The following is a 20,704-nucleotide window of genomic DNA, read 5'->3' as shown; positions in this document are numbered from 1 at the left end:
CAGTCAAAATAATCAAAAAGTGAAAACAAAAAACAAAAAATGGCCTCAACACTGAAATTAGTTTTTCAAAACCTCAGTTGTATCATGGTCATTGCTGCCTTCTTCTTTTGTTATTTGATGGCAATCAGCACACAGCTTTGAAGTGTCATAATTAATGGAAAAATAGTGTTAAATTAGCAAATGATGTTTGATTTTTTTTAACTAATTAACTAATATTTGAAGAACATTGCCCATCTCTTGCTTCATTTTATAACATGAAGCAAGAGATGGGAAATGTGAAGCCAAAGTTCAAGCTTCTCTATTAGTACTCAAAAAGGTACATATCGTGTAGAGAAGGAAGTTTTGGCATCCCGGAGATAAAGACAACCCTGATTCACAATTCAAAACAAGACAAAATTGATTAAAAACTAACATAACAATGTTAAAAACAAATGATTAAAATAAATCATGATAAAGTTCTTTTGAAGACATTAATTCTGAAATAATACTTAAAACCTGTTTAGCAGTGTTAATTTTGGCAGCTTTTTTGAAATTTTAGTCTTAGTCATAGTCTTTAGATAAAATGTCTTTTAGTTTTAGTCCCATTTTAGTCTTTTCTACCCTTTTTAGTTTCAGTCTAGTTTTAGACGATGCAAATTTAAGAACATTTTAGTCTAGTTTTAGTCCATAAAAAGTCCTCATATTTTAGTCTAAACTTTTAGTGTAGATAGATTGATAGATAGATAGATAGATAGATAGATAGATAGATAGATAGATGCATTGTTTTTGTCATATTTACCTGCAGTGGAGAAATATCATGGATTTTGAATGTCTGATGAAAACTACATTAAATTTTAGTCTAGTTTTAGTAATCTTGATGAAAACTAAATTTACTTTTTGTCAGTTTTAGTCATCACAGATCTATTTTTGTTAGTCTTAGTCTAGTTTTTGTCATGTACAAAAAAGGCTGTCAATGAGCATTTTTGGTCATAGTTTTAGTCGACTAAATTAACACTGCTGCTCAAGCACTTTTAAAGACCTCCGAAATAATAAAAAAAAATGTTCCACTAAAGTAAAAGTGCATCATCTTGTGTTAGTTTTGTTGAGGTGCTATAGCTGCAGGTATGAAAGTCTTCCTGCAGTGTTTAGTTTTCCTTTTAGGAGCAACAAAGTGACAACCAGAGTGAAGAAGTCCAAACTCAAGCTTATAGGTTGAGTTTTTGCTCACCAGTAAGCTTGCTTGCCCAGTTCATGACTTGGTGAAGAGCATTTTTGAACTTAGAAAAAAGGTTATCAAACCATGAAGGCCATCACTAGGCTTCTTTTTAATTAATTAATTAATCAATTAATTAATTATTATTATAGTTATTGTTATTATTATCATTATTATTATTATTATTATTAGTCATTGAAGAAAAGTACCTAGAAAGCTGGAGTAAAGGTAGCAATTTATACATAAAAAAAATTCAAAAACTGAATGAATGATAACACATTTATTTCATAATGGTCAGCTCAACTCTTCAGAGAGTTCTTGTCAGGTTTTTTTAGAGTTTAATGAACACATCTGTAATGTAAACAACATGAAGAATCAAAACTGTATTTGATCATGACTCCATATTACAGGCATCGTAAATAATATGACAGCATAATGCAGCGTACACACACTATGTAGAACACTGATGCCCAGGGCAGTTCAAACAAACAGATATGTATTTGTATTAGCTCACTAACATCTGGCTGTAATATATTGTAAACATAGCCACAGAGAAAGTGAGGAACAACAGATACGGACAGTTAAACAGTTATGTGCTGAATACACTTTAAACTTCATATTTTTATAGAAAATAAATACTAGCAAGTTACTTTAATATTAGTCTTGATAGTGCAAGTGCAAATGCAATTAGGTCCGATAGCATGGTCATGTAAATATAGTCGATATATGATTATCAACAATATGTAATGAACAACAGTGTAAGGTTCAACATCATCACACACATCAATGCATCCTCATTTGGATTTTGTTTTATGTATGTTTACATTACACACAGAAAATATGTGGGAAAGAATGTACATCTTTGTACAGATCTGTTCATCTGGTAATGCTGAAATTAAAAGCAGTGGAGCTAAAACATCTAAAAGTGAGGTTATAAGGCTGCTGCATTTGGCAAATTATAGTTTAAAGGAAATTAATTCTGTATATGTCTTTTTAAATGTTATTTTTCTGTGTTAAAAAATGGTTATAAAAGTACCGTAGATTTAGAGCATTTCTGGCTTTATTACTTTTCCCTTACAGCTAGTGAAGATCTCACAGAGAATCACAAGTGAAGCAATATCATCCTGTTAACCAAGTATGGTGCTTCTTACTTTCAGCTGTCGTCAATGCCATCATTATTTCATCATAACAAAGGTGCTTTTCATGTTTAATATATGCTCATATTCTAGTATCATATGCCAGGAAGTTAAGAGGGTTTAACTCAAACAAAAAAGGAACAGGCTAAAGATAAACATCCTCCTAGTTTGGGAGGGAATAATCGATGTTCCAATTTAAAACTTAGTCACTATTATTACCATGTACAGGAGTCTGATTTCTACGTAATGCCAATCAATTGAGGCAACCACCAGTAAAAAGTCAGTTAGGCCTGGAGTCAAAACCTCATCAGAGCATACAGGTCCATAACGTGGCTCCACACTGAGCTCAGCCTTCACACACCTTTGGTCAGAATCCTTTTTTAGATAAAAACACAAAAACAAGCTGATAACTGTCACACAAGTTAAATAAGGCACTGCAACAGTCATCCAAAACCTAAACTATACATTAAAATAAGCTTCAGAGTAAAGTGATGTAGTGTAGGTCCTTGTAAACTGTAAATAAAAAATAGTAATAAAATAAACGCACTGTAAGTATTCCTTTATGTAATCTTTCTGAGGCACAACCACAGATTTTAACAATGGTTTCTCTAGGCCTGCTTCTCCCTGTTCAAAGAAACAAAAGTAATTATTTCTGCTCAAACCACAGACTTCAGGTTCATTTGTTTCAGAATTACCTAAACGGTTATGATAATGCCTCAGACTGCTGAGTTATGCTGGACCTTTTCCAAAGCAGACATTTGCCAACTAGGTTCAATGTGATCATATTGTACAGAACTGCTGACTGATCACACTTTTTCTGATATGTAGAGGAACTGCTGCATCAAAGCTTTTTCAGCTATGAAGAGTCCAAATTTCTGCCATGGAAAACATTTGAGTTTCCAGTTTTTAAAGGAGACTTTCCTGCTACTTAAGTTAGGTAATAATGCAACTGGTCAGCTCCTGTGCAGAACAGAAATCATATTTGGCATCCTTGATGCTATCATGTTGTAACTTGAGGTTTCCTTGTATCTTAAACTCCATTGTATCCTAAGCTGTCAAACACAGGACTTACTGCAAACTGGAACAGAAATATAACTGGACTGCTTGATGGCCTTACGTGTCAAAGCTTCATCATTTACCAGCGTGTCTCTAGCTGCAGCATTTAGATTCAACTAGCTGCCAAAGTTCTGGCTTTAGTAACATGTTTAGGTGAGTTAAAGTAGAAATTTGTATTGCACATATTTCCAGACACTTGATATGATCATGAATTTTGTCAAAGGAGTCTAAATATCTGACAAATTCTTGAGGAGCTGAAAAAGTCAATGATTAGTGTGATCAACAAAAATCTAACAAAATAAAAAGTAACTGCTTTTAAGTTTTAAACAGATGTTGACAGAATATTTCAGTGATGATGATTTTTCCACAACTGTAAAAACAACAGCAAATAAATATGTGCTGAAACTGAAGGCAGAATTCATTTAAGTGGAGTTATAATAAAATTACTCAGAGTTTGGATTAAATTAACACTCTAAATGTAATAAAAAGGTGAAGTTGGGTCCTGAGGCTAGACCAGTTGAGAACCACTGCTTTAGATGGTGTTTAAACTCTCAACTCTAATCACCTGCGCTGTGTTGTTTTTTCCCTTAGAATAATTTTGAATAACAAGTAAATGATTGAGTTTGCACATGTTGGCCTTGCAGTCAACTTCAACTGAACATGCAGCAACAATATGCCCGCAACAAAATGTGGTCTAACGGGTTTTTGCATGTTCCCACTTTTACTATATGTTAGTTAAGACATCGACATTAGAGCAAGGGGAAAATCAGACTGAGCAAAGGACTGTAGATATGATCTTAAACTATGATATGTCTGCTGTATATGAAGAAGACCTGAAACCAACTCCAAGAGCAAACTACGACTATGTTCACACTGCAGCTCCACTAGGATTTATTGCTGAGGGTCTGTTGACATTAATTTTTAAATGTGGCCTGAATCAGATTCTCATGTAAGCAGGACACAGTTGTGATCTAATCTTTATGTGAAAAAAACAACAAGGTTGCTGCACGCAGCACAATGTATTTGGATGTAAACCCAAAAAAGCCACTGAAGTAAGCTCCACTTTCTGTTTCATGTTGAACCTGCTTTACATAAAATGGCCCAAATCCAGTTTGAAAAGGTTGGATTCTGTATGACTTGTATTGATCATAAAAAATCTGATTGAGCTACAGCTGAGCAAAGAAAGTCAAATTTAGGTAACTAGACCTGCAGTGTGGACGTAGTCTTAAAAATATGATCTCCAGTTCTAACCAGCAGATTGTTTTAAAGTATGAAAGAACAAGAAATCTTTCAAATGAAAGCACTCCTGCCCCAGCTGAGATAGCATTCTGTAAGCTCATGCTTCATGGCAAAATATAAAGTCAAATGTACAACACCATGCATAAGTTCCACAGATTTTTTAGTGCAGGAAGCAAACTGAGTAAAAAAAACTCAACCATGTGGTGTCCCAATGTGAAGGTCCTTGATCCAGTTATACTATGAAGTATTAAAAACTTTGTTAGAGTGGATGAAAAGTCCTGCAGTATTCCTCTGATCAGCTCCCCCTATAAGATGATCCCTCTGATTTGAGTACAAGAGGGTAGGGGTTCACAGTGAATCATCACAGGCTGCTGTCCTGATTGGAGAGCTCAGGGGCCAACTTCCTGTGTCGGGGGGAAGTGGAGGAGGAGAGTTTGGTAGGGGAAGGGGAGGCATTTGAGGATGAGTCACTGCCTCCTCCATCAGATCCAGAGGGCAGGGAGGAGAGATGAGGCACTGGGGGAGCCCTCTTCCTTAGAAAGCCTCCTTCTAGCACTCCTCTCTTCTTCACACCTCCCTCTACCTTCCCCCCATCTCCCCCTGATCCGATACTCTCCCCGTCTTCTGACTGGAGGACCACCTTTCGTCTAACGTCACCCCCAGGAATAGGGCTGTCTGGTGGTTGTCGTGGAGACTCTTGACCACCCTCTGCCTTCATCCCGCTGACACCAGCAGACGTCAAACCCCCGATAGACGTAGCAGAGCTGGAGCTTGCTGTTCGACTGGCCCAGAGCTCCATTGCTGAGGATCTCCTCTCGCTGTCCTCCGACCCAAAATCACAGAGGGAGCGGCGAGCGTCAGGAGGCTGGCCGGAGCTCTGTGAGTCCAGGACACCTCGGCTCAGGCTGAAGTTCTGGAAGTCTCTATAGATAGATTAATTTTTAAGACATATGCCCATTATTATCATAGATTATCCAAGAGACTTTTACTAGTGTTCCTTATAATATACCTTGCTCCCTACTATTTACTAAATTCTGTTATAAAACGGTACAATTAGAAAAAAAAAGTAAAGGATAGAATACAAGGTTCACAAATTTGTTGATACGTTGACATTTTTGATACCACACACTTAAAAATAACATGGTATTTCAATAATCAATTATAATCAAAAGTATTCAAGATTTTTTTTTTCATTTCAAGATTTATGTTTTTGCTTTGACTTTACTTCTTGATTTGATTCTTACTTGAATAGTATTGAAGTTTTATGATCTGATATTACGACAACCAAAGCAGAGAATGGAAAAAAAAAATGAAAAAGCTTTAGATAAGGTACAAAATTGTCGACTCAACCATAAAATGTTACCCAGATCACAGACCACTCATGGTATTGGTTTAATTTTCTTTGTATTAGATTGACTAGTTTAGGATTTTTAGATCTATTTAAAATTTTTCTACCAACACAATTCAAAAACCAAATGAAGCTATATTTGTTGTGTTCACCTTAAAAAAAAAAACAAAAACAAAAAAACAAAAATGTTTCAAATGTTCAAACACGTTTGCAACAGACAAACATTTTTTATAAATCTTTGCAGATTTACATTACTGTGTTAAAGCCTCAGACCATCACTAGGCTTTTTGTTTAACTGCCTGAGAGCTGGGCTTTTGTTTGGAAGGCATTTAGTTTCTCCCACTTATTTGGGATGATTAAGACCTGATAAGTTAGACTAGTCAGGACAGGAATTTACAAAAAAGATGTCCTCGAATGTCCACAGATGAACCACAAGGACTTGTTAAGCCAAAGCATGAAAAAAAATTTCCACGTGGATTTCTTGGGACATTTTCCATTCCAAAATCAACACAAATTCCCTAAGATTTCAAAGAAATTGACTAAAATTCATTCGAAAATATCGAACCATATGTTTAAAGGTAAACCATTAAAAAATGCCCCAAAATGTTTTCAATTATTACCCAAATGTTTCAAACTTTTTCATTAAGCCTAAATATTACAATCATTTGTTGACCACAAAATCACAAAAAATACCTTAAAATTTTCAAGCGAATCCCCCTAAAATGTCTTACTATATTCCAAAAAAAAAAATTTACAAATATATGCTCATAAATTCCATGAAAATGACTCAACATCCCATCATCACAAATTCCTCCAAATTACAATTCATTTCTTAAATTTACATGAAATTGCCTGAAAATTTCCAAATAAATCCCCTAAACATCTGAATACATTTCCCAAGGTCCAATGAAAATGAAAAAAACTAAATTCTAAGCAAATTTCCCCAAAAACACTTCCAATTAAACTCTCTGAAATGCATAAAACATCTCCCCAAATTTCCATGAAAACACTTGAAAATTCCCAGCAAATTCCTAATCATATCCAAACATATTCAGTAAAATTTCTAATTAAAATTCATGACGATGTTTCAGCATATTCTCCCAACATTTCCAGCAAATTACTTAAACTTCAATGGACATTCTGGACTTTTATCTGAAAAATCTTATGGCAAAAATTACTGCTATGTTGTAGAAAAGCCAAAATGTAATGTCCCCATATGTTCATGTAGGGTCTTAGGAGGTTAATGATGATTCATCCTGTTACACAACTTTTTTTTATAATATTCATAAGTACACAAAATTGAAGAAAAAAAATGACTTCCTCAGGCAGAAGTCAGCACTGTGACTTCCCTTTTTACTTGGCACATCTTTAGCTCTTGGACTGAAAAATACTGTCAGTGGTATTTGTAGTATTATTTCACCTGTAGCTGTTGAAGGACTCAGTTCTTCGAGCCCTGGCCAGCAGGGGGCTCTCTCTGTACGGTCTCACTGCTCCATAAGTAGGCTGGCTCTCAGGGATCGGCTCCTGGGCCTGTAACTGCAGACTGAAGACAGTGAAAGAGAGACAAAGTTAAACACTTCATTAGCTGATGAAAACCTCTTCATAGAGTTGTGATGTGTTTGGATGAGGTGGCAGACAGTGTGTCTTATTAGGTGTTTTCATGCATAGATGATTTTGTGCTGGCTAGTTTAGGAAGGTTAAGCGTTGGCCATAGTTCACTAGTTCCTTATTTTTATCTGTGTTTGGTGTCAGTGTGGAAAGAGTGTCAAGTTTCTTTTTGTCACCTTGAGCAGGACTCTCTGAGGCGTGTGTGGTGCAGCACAGAGGGGGCGGGGCTGATATTTGGTGTAGCACAGCGGGAGGTGCTCAGGTCACACTGGTCCAACAGCTGCAGCAGCTCCTCCTCTGTTGGCCCGCCTACATCTTCAAACACAAGAAAAGCTTCAAATCACATGTACTTCCATCTCTCTTTCCTCCAACTGTCTGTCACTCTGCTCACCCTCTCTCTTTCTCTCCTCTCCTTTGTTGGCTGTGTCCATTGCTGTAGTCAGGTCCCACATTTGGATGCTGCCGTTTCCATGCCCCGTGAATAAATAGCGCCGAGGACGGGATCCCATCCTGCTGGAGCCCTCACACTCCCGTACCATGAAGCAGGAGATGGTGGTGCCATCCACTGACTGCACCTCACAGATCCTGAAAAACACACATCAAACCAGCGCTTACAAACAAAAACAAAGTTCCACCCTCACAGATTCTGACAAGAAGAGACAAAGTAAGATCAAGTTGAGGGTAAAAGACAAAAATAGAGGGAAAATATTTCACCTCTTTCCTGTAGATGACAGCCTTACAAACAGTTTATTGGTAATGGGGATCACCTTCTGTATGAAAACCTGCTGATCATCTCTCTCTCCAAACGGACCTGGGAGTAGAAAACAGTCTCTGAATAAACACTTTGATCGACTTATTTTGTCTAAGAAGAGCTTTCTAAACAACAACATTTGATTAACTGATTGACTTTTACATGAGCTATTTGATCAAGTTATTAACAAAGACCAGTAAGCTGGCCTTTAAAAAGCCTGAATTTAGTGTAGCGCTTCAAATAACAAAGATTCAAACATTATCCACCTTACTAATAAAACAACCCGTTCTGCCTATTTTATCCATTTCCTCTTCTTAACTCTCTTACCTATATCGTTTCCAGAGCAATAGCTCCCGTGGCTTTCTGTCTCCTCCAAGGACAAGATTTTGAAGGAAGCCAGAGGAGTGGAGCCAGGCTGGGTGGAGATCATCCCTCTGAACCTGGTCACTGTCCACGTTCGAACGTGGTTGTTGTCTGCACACACTGACATGCACAGAAAACAAATACAACCATGTGCAATTTTATTTACAAAGATACACATGTGCAAAAAAAAGGAACAAAAAGCACAGAGCATAATTGTACCAGGAGCTTATCTTTGTTCCTCCTTTACAACCCACTACAGGTCTAAAATCCATTACCCCCTCCTCACCTGACACCAGATGTTTCTCAGACAGCATAATCTTTGTCACCGGGCTCCTGTGGACAGTGAATGTCTGAAAGAGCTGTGGCCCTGATCCCACTGTCTCTGGGTGCTGCACAATGACTCTAACTGCACCACTGCTGGTCCCATAGGCTATTTCTATCCAGTTTCCACTCACACCTGGGAGCAGACAGAGACAAATGAATGAATATATAAAGGTAGGAACACAATCTTTTTAAGGAGAAAAGTAATAGTGGTGGTTCACTGACTGGTTTTAGGTGTGAGGTAGACGGACAGGGCGGTGATGGCATCATTTGAAGGGTCATGATAAAGTTCTGTCACCAGAAGGTCATTATCCTTCATCCTTAGAGGAAACTTTTGCATGTCTAAAAAAGAAAAGAAAAAATGTTTTTGTATCAGAATGAAATCCCTTAAACCCTTTGAGACTGACGTTGTCATATATGACCAGAAGTGACAGGTCATAAAAAGTGAAATAACTTTTAACCATAAATCGTAGCCTCTTACTTTATCCCACTTGAAGCTAGCCACTGAGTTTCTTTTTAAATCTTTGGCAGTTTTAGGCTACTGTTGATCATTAAAATAATGGAGAATGTTTCAACTGCAAACTCATGAAATAGAAAAGTAATAAAGTAATGAACATCTTAACAACTTCAGTCTATGTAAAAGGTGTGTACCTATGTAGTAGATGGAGCCATTGTTGCAGCCTAGTAGAAGGAAGGATCCTGCTGTGTCACAACTGGTAATAGGAACCACATCTTGAACCTACATAAAGATGAACCCCCAATTAATTCACATCTCTGCAAACTCTGTATTGTTGGCACACATTTGCTGGAAAAAAAGATAGTAAATGTTGCTGGAACACTCAATGAGACCCCCATATCTTGATTAAATCTTACCCTACTAAGCAGAACAGTTAAATACAAACATGTTCAACCTGTCCTCAACTACACAGTCTCACACACACTTGTAAACACACTTTTTTCTACCTGCCAGTGTTGTGTGACAGCATTCCACACCCCAACCTTTCCCGTGTGGCTTGTAGCCACTAGCTGGTTTCCAATGAAGAAGAGATCATCTACAGGTACGCCAAGACTGAACACACCTGGGGTGTTAGGAGACAGAGGAGGTAGTGAGGAGTGAAGTCTGAGTGTCAGAATGCAGGAGTCACAAATAGTGGTCACGCTAAAAAAAAAATACCTGATGTCTTACTGTTTCAATTTAGTTTGGGGGTTTAAGAGAACTATTGAAAACGTGATGCCAATGTGGGCGGTCTTTTTACAAGAATTCATTACTACATTTGAATGCATCTTTTATCAATCATGTTTCTCTGTTAATGTTGCATACAGCTAAAATTACAACATATTGACAGTAGTGGGTGAATATAAATTAAATTAAATGCCTATTCTGGTGGGATCTTTTGGGTTGGTGCAGTACTGAACATACATATTATATGATATCCCCACAGAATATAAAGGAATTTTCATGGCTGCACAACACTGCTCAGAGTCAGGTCGGTTCACGAGGAACAACTGTAAACAAACAAGACAAGCATACAGCATCTCTCTGTTTACCTATCTCATTGCCGCTGCCTCCATCTTGGATGCTCCAGAGGATGATGCTGCTTTCAGATGCGGCAGCCACCATCTTGTCCTTGTCTCCATGCGGGCCGCCCACCACCTTGGCATTGAGTGCGATGCGTTCAATGGTCCAGTCAAGGTAGGGAGAAGAAAATACCTGCTGCCATCCAGAAGATTCCTTTATCCTGTAGAGCAAAACACATGCACCGACAAGCATTGATTAATTAAATAAAAATATGTAATGTAAAATAAGTGACTGCATAAATATTCACCCCCTTTAAAGTGACTGACCAAATTCAACAGAGGTCCAGCCAAGTGGTGCTAGTAGTTTCACAATTAGTGATGAGAAATGAGGATCACCTGAGTGCAGTGGATGTGTCTCAATTGATTGTAAAAATAATAATAATAATAATAATAATACATTTTATTTATATAGCACTTTTCATAAAACTCAAAGACACTGTACCAAGCAGAAAAAGATAAAATCACATAAACACCATAAAAACAGACAAAGTCAACACAAGCAAAACAGAAACAAAGGAAGATCAGAGTCACAGATTAAAAGCTTGTCTAAAGAGGTGTGTTTTGTGTGACTGTAGTATGAACACACCTGTGTCTGGAAGGACCAGTCACTGGTTACTCTGTATTCTTGGATACCATTACACCATGAAGGAAAAAGAACACTCCAAGCAATTCAGAGAAAAGGTTAAAAAAAGTATAAGTCAGGGGATGGATACAAAAATGTCCCAAGGAACTGAACATCCCCTGGAGCTCAATGGAAGGAACATGGCACATGATTCTTCCTAGATCGCGCTGTCCTCATAAACTGAGATGAGAGAGACTCTGCATACGGCAACTGTTGCCTGGGTTCTTCACCAGTCAAAGCTTTATGATAGACCGGCAAAGAGAAGAAAACTCATACAAAATCTCGATTAGAGTTTGCCAAAAGGCATGTGGGAGACTCCATGATCAGGTGGAAGAAGGTTCTTTAGTCTGATGAGACCAAAATGGTACTTTTCAGCCATCAGATAAAACACATTTTTTGGCAGACACTAAAAAGTGCATATCAACACAAACACACCATCCCCACTGTGAAGCATGGTGGTGGCAGCATCATGCTGTGGGTATGCTTCTCTGCAGCCAGCCCTGGAAGGCTCGTAAGGGTAAAGGGTAAAACGAATGTGGCAACATATAGAAAAATCCTGGAGGACAATCTTACTCAGTCTGCAAGAGAATGACATATTGGGAGAAGATTTATTTCCAGTGAGATAATGACCTGAGGCATACAGCAAAAGCTGCAAAGAAATGGCTTAAAGACAATAAGGTGAATGTTCTGGCGTGACCGAGTAAAGGCCCAGACCTCAATCCAATGGAGAAGTTGTGGCTGGACTTGAAAAGGGCTGTTCACGCTCAACCTCTGTGCAACTTGACAGAGCTTGAGCAGTTTTGCGAAGAAGAATGGAGTAAAATTTCAGTGTCCAGATGTGCAAGCCTGATTGAGACCTATCCACACAGACTTTGATTGCAGCCAAAGATGCTTCTACTAAATAATGATTTGTGGGGGGGGTGAATATTTATGCATTCTTTATTTTACAGTACATATAATATATTACAGTTAAGTTACTTTGTATGAATCTTTTTCACTTTGACATTGAAGAGTTTTTTTGTCAAAAAAGTCAAATGATATTGACCAAGATTGATTTATAAAATCAATATAAGGGTGAAACATCCAAGGGGATGAATACTTTTTATAGGCACTGTACATTGTTACAGCATTTCAATGCCAAGGATCAACTTCAATTATTTTTCATCTTTATCAACCATTTGAACACATAAACCAGATGTAGCTAATTTGCACTGAACAAGAATGAACCAGAGATAAAAGCTTTTGAACTGGTGCCAAAAGAGGAACTTGAAATGAGAAATGTGAGACACAGCAGATACTACTGTAATTCCACCTTACCACCATTAATAATTTAAATTCACGCCTTATGAACCAAAGAGTTGAAGGAAAATGTTTTAACCAGCATGGTTTATTACCTGTAGCAGATAACAAAGTGTGCATAGGCTGCTACAATCCAATTGTGGTGTCCAGCTATGATCAGCACCTTCCTTGGGTCAACCACTGGGCCTAGAAAAATATAAACAGACACATGCAGAAAAAATGCAAATAATAAGCACACTGCTACCAACGCCTTGCAGTCAGACTAGATTTACATTATTGTTTCTAGTACCACACATAATAAAATTCAAATGGATGCAGCAATGAAAAGAAGCCAGCAGGAATCAGATGTGTAATTCCTCTATACGAGTCCAGAACACACACTCTTTGTTTACTCAGCTCACTAGCCTCTCTGATGTCATCCTCAACAAAGAGCAGGCTGGTGTGAAACTAGGCTACCTCAGACTGTGCTGTTAGCTAAAGGATATGTCAGGTCACATTAGAATCACACTCACTGAAATACATAATCCTATTTAGAGTGCTTATAATAATCTGTCTTATTATTACAGACATATAGATGTGACACATACGAACATGCAAAAAAGCAAGTGCTACACAGCCTGCACACACTCACGGTGGACACAACATCCTGCGACATGTCTCTGCCAGCATAAAAGTCTTTGTTTTGCTAAGAATAGGGAGCTTAACCTTCCTTATATTACTCATCTTAAGGTGATGTGATAAATATCTTGGGTTTTTGACTGATAAATCTTTGTTTTTGAAGCTTCATATTGAGGTTGTAGAGAACTTGTAAAGAAGTTAAAATCACAGCCTGGTTTTATTTCAGAAATACATCTTTTTGTCTTTTGATGCAATAAAAATACTTGTTTCTGCCACTTCTGATTGATTACGGTGATGCTCTGTATGTGCATGCATCTTCTCAATGCTTTAAATCTTTGGATACTGCTTACTATGGGGCACTGAGGTTAATAACAGATCTTATGTCCTTGTCTCATCATTACATTTTGTATGATTGAGTTGGTTGGCCTTCTTTGACCACACATAAATCACTGGCATAACCTTATTCACAAGACCATACTTGATTTGCTTCCATCATACTTGTGTGATTTCATTCATGTGAAAAGTGCTAGAAGTTACAGTCTTCAGTCTGTGACTCAGTTGCAAAATTTACTTATGCTCTCTGTTCCCAGTCTGTCTTGAAATGGGTTAAAGAAGTTTAGGTATGCTGCTCCTGCAGCCTGGAGTCTGCTACAGGAGAAGCTGGTCTCTTTAAATCTTTTTAAAGGTGGACTAAAGGCATTGGAGGAAGATGCATCAGGTTGTAGTTGTTTTGAATGATGACTTTCTGCTCTGTGACTCAGGATTTGGTTGGTCTGTGATTGTAACCACTCTTGTTTTTTTTCCTGTGTCTATGTCTTTGTTAATTGTGCTGCTGTCCGTCTTGATCAGGACATTCTGTGAATAAGATTCTTAATCTCAGAGAGATTTTCCTGGTTAGATAAATATAAACAAATACATAAAAACATCTGTAGTTTGCTTTTTAAAGCTGGGATAACATTTTACAGAGATAGACATTTGCCAAAAAAAATGTATAAATACAAAATCTACGGATTTTATTTCTTTCACATTAAGACACACTCTTTAAGGTCGCTCCAGTTTACTCACCCAGCTTGTTATTGTCATCTGTTGGAGGTGAGAGGGAAGGGTGAGGAGGTGGACCAACACGGTTGAAGCCTTCGGCTCCACTGGGACCTGGGCGCTCATCAGACGAGGCCACTAGAGTAGGGCTTGACTTGTGAGCAGGGATCGCTGTCAGGGAAAGACGTGCTGAGGTTATAAACTACACACTTCTGCAGATTATTTTTTTTTCTGTCACTACTGTAATGAAAATGTTTCTAAACACTGATTAAATAGAGCTTAGGGTAAGTTCAAGCAAAAAGACTGTTCTATTTCAATTCACCCTTTCATTCATTAGTAACCACTTACTCACATGCCCCCCCTTTTCCCGCGCCTGTTCCTGATCTAGTATTCATCAATGGCCGTCTACTCACTTAAGCTTTGAGCCAATCCCTTTAAGCCATGACTTCTCTCAATCCAATCATCTTGCAGCTGTCATATTTTAAAATCTGTTCTCTTTCCTTCACAGTCAGTCAGTCATTTCAGTTTGATCACCGCAACCTTCCTCCTCCCCAGTCACCACATTACATCTCATCGGTGTCCAGGTCAAGCTCCTCCATGCATCCTGCATCCCTTCAACACAAATTCCAATCATCTCATCAGCGTCTAGGTCAAGCTCCTCTGAAATGTACTCCTCAGTAGTCTCATACTAATCTTATCCTGCTCCTTCCATCACCACCACCAGTGTCTAGACTCCATGGGGGGTATCCTATCCTGCTGCCCACCTCACTACCCCTTCAAGTTCATAAAGACATCATAATGGAGTCTATACACCAAAGACATTTCACAATTCCAAATATTGCCAAACATTTCCAAACTTGTAAATACATCATTGTTAAACTTATAGAAGTCTCTCCTGATTGAATTATTATTTTCACAATAAAGCAGCTTTCAGTTTTTCCATTCATTTTCTGAGCCACAGTTCAATGTCCTTACCTGGAGGCGGCAGGTAACCGTGGAAGAGAACGCTGCCACACGATGAGCGGTCTAGTTCCTCACACAGCAGCAGACGCCGCACTGCACACACATACACAGAGGTAAGACATACAAAAAAACTAATGAACCTGTGATGAAAAGAATTACATGACAGTTATTATTCAAATCAAACTAGAACTTATAAAATGATATAAGAATAATTTAACCTTTTTTATTACTCTCTTTATTATTTTGCTTTTACCACACACCAAAGAGTAGATCTTGTCTTTGAGCTGTAATTTAGAATTCATATTGAACTTAACAGATTAACTGCTTAACATACTAAGACCTGAAGCGAATCATTAGTTTCACAAGAGTAACTTTCCCATTCAAGTAGAGACAAAGCAGGGAAGTTAGAAACTCTGAAACAGGAAGTATAACAACCTCTGAGTTTAGAGAACCAACAGTAATTAGTCTCAGGCCTTTGTCATCACCTAAAGATTTGGTATTTGCATGACAATATTTCCTCAATAGAAGTATTTAACACTGTTTAAACTGGACTCAAAACACCTTTACACTTTTTTAATGTGCACAACCTGCTGCAGTTACAGACACACAGTGAGTGCTGACTAGGGATGCTTGATATTGGAATTTTTGCAAAGATCTGATATGCCAATAATTCCAACTCATTTTAGCTAATACCAATAATGATATATAATCAGCTTTTTTATTGTCTAGAATGCCAAGTATTTTCTTTGCAAGAGAGGCTCACTCAAGAGGAGCTGAAAGAGGAGAGGGGAAGTAAACAGTGTGGTAGCTGGTAGAAGCTGATGTATCAGCCATAAATATCTGAAAAAAAAAAAAAAAAAGTTTTCTAAATCACTCATTGAGGATCTAAGCAAACATCATTCCAAAATACAAACAAAAGAAAAAAAACAGGAAGTGTCTGACATTATTTCATGAGAGAAGTCTTGATTCCAGAAAGTTAATTCAATTTTCTTTTGTCCATGTGGCCCAAACTCTCTGTAAATGGCTGCATGTGATGGCAGCAGGTAACATCCTCTCATTACTTCACAGATATTGTTTATTGGGATTTTTGTAGTGCAAAGTGAAAAATAATGTCCACATCCTTGATATCCAATCACCTGTAGGTTGCTCGGTCCTGGATAAAGAGGTCAGGAATGGACAGAATGTGTGGAGACAGTCCTTAGCCCCAAAGTAAACCTAAGACTTTGGATCTGCTACCTCCTTTGAATCCGATGTACAGTCTGGTGGGGATGAATCCCCATCGAGGGATAAACTTGCCACACTGGAACAGCTGCTGTAGACGCTGTATCGTCTCTTTACTCAGTTTAGCCATGTTTTTATCTCGTACAGCAAGGATGTTGATGTTGCTGCTGACCTGGCAAAACTGTTCATATTAGCCAACACTAATATTGAAATGTTCTTATCTAATATCTGCCAATACCAATATCATGCCAACAAAGTCGTGCATCCCTAGTGCTGACCAAAAAGTGTCAGCTCCTTGGATTGAGGCAATCAATTACCAGACTACTACACTCCAAATCTACTGGTATCAACATTTATGCTAAATAATAATGCTCAAATCAGTTCTCAGAAATCTCACCTAAAGGAGTTATCCCGTAAAACTCTGCCTCATGTCGCAGGACACTGATGTTGACACCCCTAAAGAGAAAAACGTGAATATGAAGCGTCTTCATCTCTTGTTTTCCTGAGATCACCATTCAAGAATACTTTGTATGGAGTTGTGACTGCTCACCTTAGGTCTAACTCTTTGGTTCTGAGAAAATTCAAAATTGGTGCAAAAGCTGTCGGGTCCCTGTCGATGAATATCTGAGGATGAAACAATAGACGACACATGGTGATGCAAATGCAGAACTAAAAGTGAAAAGTTTTGGTTACAACTCAAATTCCACATTTATTTTCAATTACAAAGTTAGATATGTGTCATAGAACCCATATTCCAGCTAAAGTTTGTTTTCAGAATAGAAAAAATATTAAGTGTAAATCAATACAAAACACCCCTCAGTATAGACATGATTAATAATTTAAAGAAATGTTATCCACATGGTAAATGAACAGCACATCATCTTTCAATAGGCAAATAGATGGATGTCATAATGAAACATTGACTGTGGGTTGTACCACAGGATTTATTATGGTGTCATGGTTTAATGCCTCATCTTAAATGCTGCTGATCATACTTATTTAATTTTAATGCCAAATGTCATATTTCATTAAGATGCTGCAAAACCAAAGCAGATGTCATATCACATCCACATGAAGCTCTTAGACGATATTCAGATGCTGCATGACTGGATAATGTTTGCAGACAGTGTGCTTGTTTTTAATTAAAGAAACAACAAAGGTCATACTCACAGCTCCAGTTTCATCCCGAAGAGTGGATATCCTTCCACTCAGCAAACTGGAACACATAGAGATACATAGACAAACACAGACACACAAACAGAGAGCTCCAGTTAACACAAGCACTTCTCAGTTTCCACTTAGCAGCAGTGTTACCACAACCTGGAGTGATCACACAAAAAAGAAAGAGCATCAAGCTAGAGATGAACCCTAAAAGTTCTCAAGTTATTCTTGCTGTTTAGTCAATGTGTTCCATTTAACAATATAAACTACCTAGAAAAAAATCATGCTCATGTTTGGTAGCATTTTTCAGCACAATCTCAACATTATGAAATAAAAATTATTTTTAACTTTAACTTACTGTATTATATATAAGACCTACAAAGAGCACACCAAAAAAAAAATCAAAAGCCTGATTTTTAAAAATTGTTTTATAAAAGTTTATCAAAATAAGATAAAGATGTCATTTCAAGAGTTAGAAATGTAGAAAATGTTGTAAACTTACAGATAAACATAGTAAAATTACATATAAAAAGCTAAACATCAATATTTTTACAGAGTTAACGTATGTATCTACTGGTGTTTTTGTCCACTAAACAATGCATTAGTTTAAAAGATTGTTGTGAAGAACTCAAAAGCAAAGCAAATTAAACATAAAAAGAAGTACAAGTGAGCCCAAATCAAGATAAATGCATAAAAACGTGATCATATACATATGCATTTTTTTTTTCATTTTAAACTGTCCTCATGTGCAATATTTTATGAACACAATTACAAGGGGAATTAAATTTCATGGACTGCACTTTTACACAATCAGTGATTAGCAGTTAGTATAAAACTATAAGGAGTTTTTTTTCCTTAAAAGAAAAAAAAACAGCTGCAGTGATGAAAAAATACCAGTGCTAGCCTGGTACAGTATGGACGGTGTAAAAAAAAAAAAAGTAATAAAAATAATAATTCTTATATCATATTCAAATGATTGAATTTCCTGTTCTAACTGACTTATTGACATCATGTAAAAACTAAAAAGATCTCAAAAATCACACTTTCCACAAAAAGTGGTTGCAATGCAACATGTGGCTTTGTTTGCATGCTATCACATGACAAAAATATCAAATGATCACATCACACTGGTGTGATTGTGGATTCCTATGGTTTAATGTTTCCCATACGTATGATGGATATTTTACCCTGACTGCACACTGCAGACAGCTGGTGGCAGACAGGTGTGCTGGCAGACTTAAAGACAGACATTTTAGCATTAGTTAGTCAGCTGTTGTCAAAGTTTGAGCTCAGTGCAGTGTTTGAGTTTTTTATGACTTTGGTATTTGCCCAGCCCCAATCAGCTGTGCTTCTTTAACTGTGGGTTCCCCTCATAGACTGTAAAGAAGGTTCCTCTGGGCTTGGAGGAACATCTAAAATGCCATTTGAAATGTGTAAAAACACGCCCATAAAACATAACTCATAATTAAAAAAATTATAATAATCTGAATACAAAGAATGATTATAAGTGTTCACATCAAACACTGGATGAGGAAAAGCCAAGTCTATTCTATCAAATCTCAAGCAAAAGAACTTGTTTTCCACCTTATTCCAGTTGTGGCTGACTGTAGTTGTAACCCCTAGACATTTTCCATCACCAGAACACCAGACATATGAAGCAAGACAGACAGGATAATGTAACATTCCTACTTAACATGAATTATGTAATAAGAGTTTTGTTTTACAGGGCTGCACCATAGCATGCCCTTGTTTCTTTGACCTGTTTCTGTTAGATACAGCACAAGCTTTGCCCGCTATTAAATTGCCTGTTACATGAGGTGGTTTAAAGAACTCCTGCTTTGCAATATGCACATCTGGTCAGTCAGAGAGATTAAATTCTAGGTCCACATTTCCCTATTGTATTAATGGTTAATTAACCAATTAATTACTGGATAATTATAGAAAACCCAGCATATCACAATGCAACATAAATGACTTTCTTGTGATAGCACAACAGCTGACCTTGTAGGCAAGAAATAGAAATAACAATTGCACATAGTTCAGATAACTCAAAATCAGCTTTTACATCAGGACAACGTTTAACAAACCTTGAGAAGAAAGAGTCTGGGATCCACATCAGAGTCTGTCTGGAGGTACTGAACCTACAGTATGGAGAAAAATAGCATATTAATATCAATGTGTGCTATAAAATGTAAGGTCACTATGCATCTGAAGATGAAAACAGTCATGTAAGGTAAGTAAAACAAGAGACATGCCAATCCTGGAACTACCTTAGTCAAAAATGCATCAATAAAAATGTGTTAATAAAGGTGAATAGAGCTAAAGGTCCACAATGTTCAAGACACCCCAGTATTTGTTTACGTGTGTTTGAGGAGGAAAAGACAGGCTGAGAAAAGATGATGAAGTAACCTTCACAACAGCTAATCATGTATTGACTTCAGCTACGTCCATGTCTGCTTCTACACTGTGTTATCATCAAACACTGACGAAGACAAGCTCAAATTTCCCAATGACCATCGAGCTGTCCCGTTGACGGAGCTCACCTCGTCCCACCGACGTTCAGCTGTATGATGTCTCCCATCCCAGGCGTTGGGTTGTTGTTACCATTTGTAGCCATGATGATGTCCAAGCCGCTGTCCAGAAGCCACCGTTCCGTTATAGCTGTTACAGTCTCAAAAGCTAGCTTGCTAACGCTCCTCTTCTCCCCAGCTCAGCCGATGTCCCGACACTCCAGCCTCACAACCTCTCCCTCGTCCCACCATCCATAAAATATCCGCTACACACGACCTATGGGGACGGCGTCAGTATCGCCAGGTCTCCGCATTGTAGGCGGAGAGAGACAGGGGTCTTTTTATCCAAAAGAAACCTACACAATAGTTTCATTATTTTCATGCGGTCTTGTTTGCATCACGACCCTGCATGTAACCAAATCGTGGATAACATCTTGCGCAGAAAATAAGCAAAGAGAAACAGCTGTACAAACTGTCTACAACCGAGGAAAGAGCATTCACTGTTGACAACTTCCGTTTTCACTGAGTTAACGTCCTCCGTTGAACTGTTTAAATTTTCGAGTCGTGTAAAACATTATGTAATATATATTCTAATTGTATTCGATTTTTGGGTCTAACAATATGAAGTTTTTGTGCGCTTTGTATTCAGTTTATGTCAGTCGCTAGGGTACCATAGTTCT

General features: G+C 37.6%; 1 protein-coding gene across 1 annotated transcript; it reads right to left on the bottom strand.

The window, feature by feature from the left end:
• Window positions 1–1,457: 1,457 nt before the first annotated feature.
• kctd3 (potassium channel tetramerization domain containing 3) lies at window positions 1,458–20,479 on the bottom strand. The gene is made up of 19 exons (XM_041790312.1): window positions 20,058–20,479; window positions 19,602–19,655; window positions 17,524–17,569; window positions 16,904–16,977; window positions 16,751–16,809; window positions 15,145–15,225; window positions 14,197–14,340; window positions 12,609–12,699; window positions 10,563–10,753; window positions 9,978–10,093; window positions 9,666–9,753; window positions 9,240–9,356; window positions 8,980–9,150; window positions 8,658–8,813; window positions 8,294–8,390; window positions 7,971–8,164; window positions 7,756–7,894; window positions 7,392–7,514; window positions 1,458–5,546 (listed from the first exon to the last, which is right to left on the bottom strand). Exons 1-19 carry the CDS (start codon window positions 20,129–20,131, stop codon window positions 4,985–4,987), a joined length of 2,577 nt encoding a protein of 858 aa, XP_041646246.1. The 5' UTR covers window positions 20,132–20,479; the 3' UTR covers window positions 1,458–4,984.
• Window positions 20,480–20,704: the final 225 nt, after the last annotated feature.

This window comes from Cheilinus undulatus, linkage group 1 (genome assembly GCF_018320785.1).
Source record: "Cheilinus undulatus linkage group 1, ASM1832078v1, whole genome shotgun sequence".
In the NCBI taxonomy this organism is placed as follows: Eukaryota; Metazoa; Chordata; class Actinopteri; order Labriformes; family Labridae; genus Cheilinus; species Cheilinus undulatus.
The sequence above is the reverse complement of the archived record's forward strand: the minus strand, read 5'-3'. Positions and strand labels throughout refer to the sequence as shown.

Bases quoted from the DNA above. Each gene is read 5' to 3' on its own strand.
- kctd3 (XM_041790312.1), bottom strand. From the start codon at position 20,131: ATGGCTACAAATGGTAACAACAACCCAACGCCTGGGATGGGAGACATC. The intron at 19,656-20,057 runs GTGAGCTCCGTC...TCCATACTGTAG, and splicing joins CTGAACGTCGGTGGGACGAG to GTTCAGTACCTCCAGACAGA. The intron at 10,094-10,562 runs GTAAACAGAGAG...CTAACACCCCAG, and splicing joins AGGCAGCGGCAATGAGATAG to GTGTGTTCAGTCTTGGCGTA.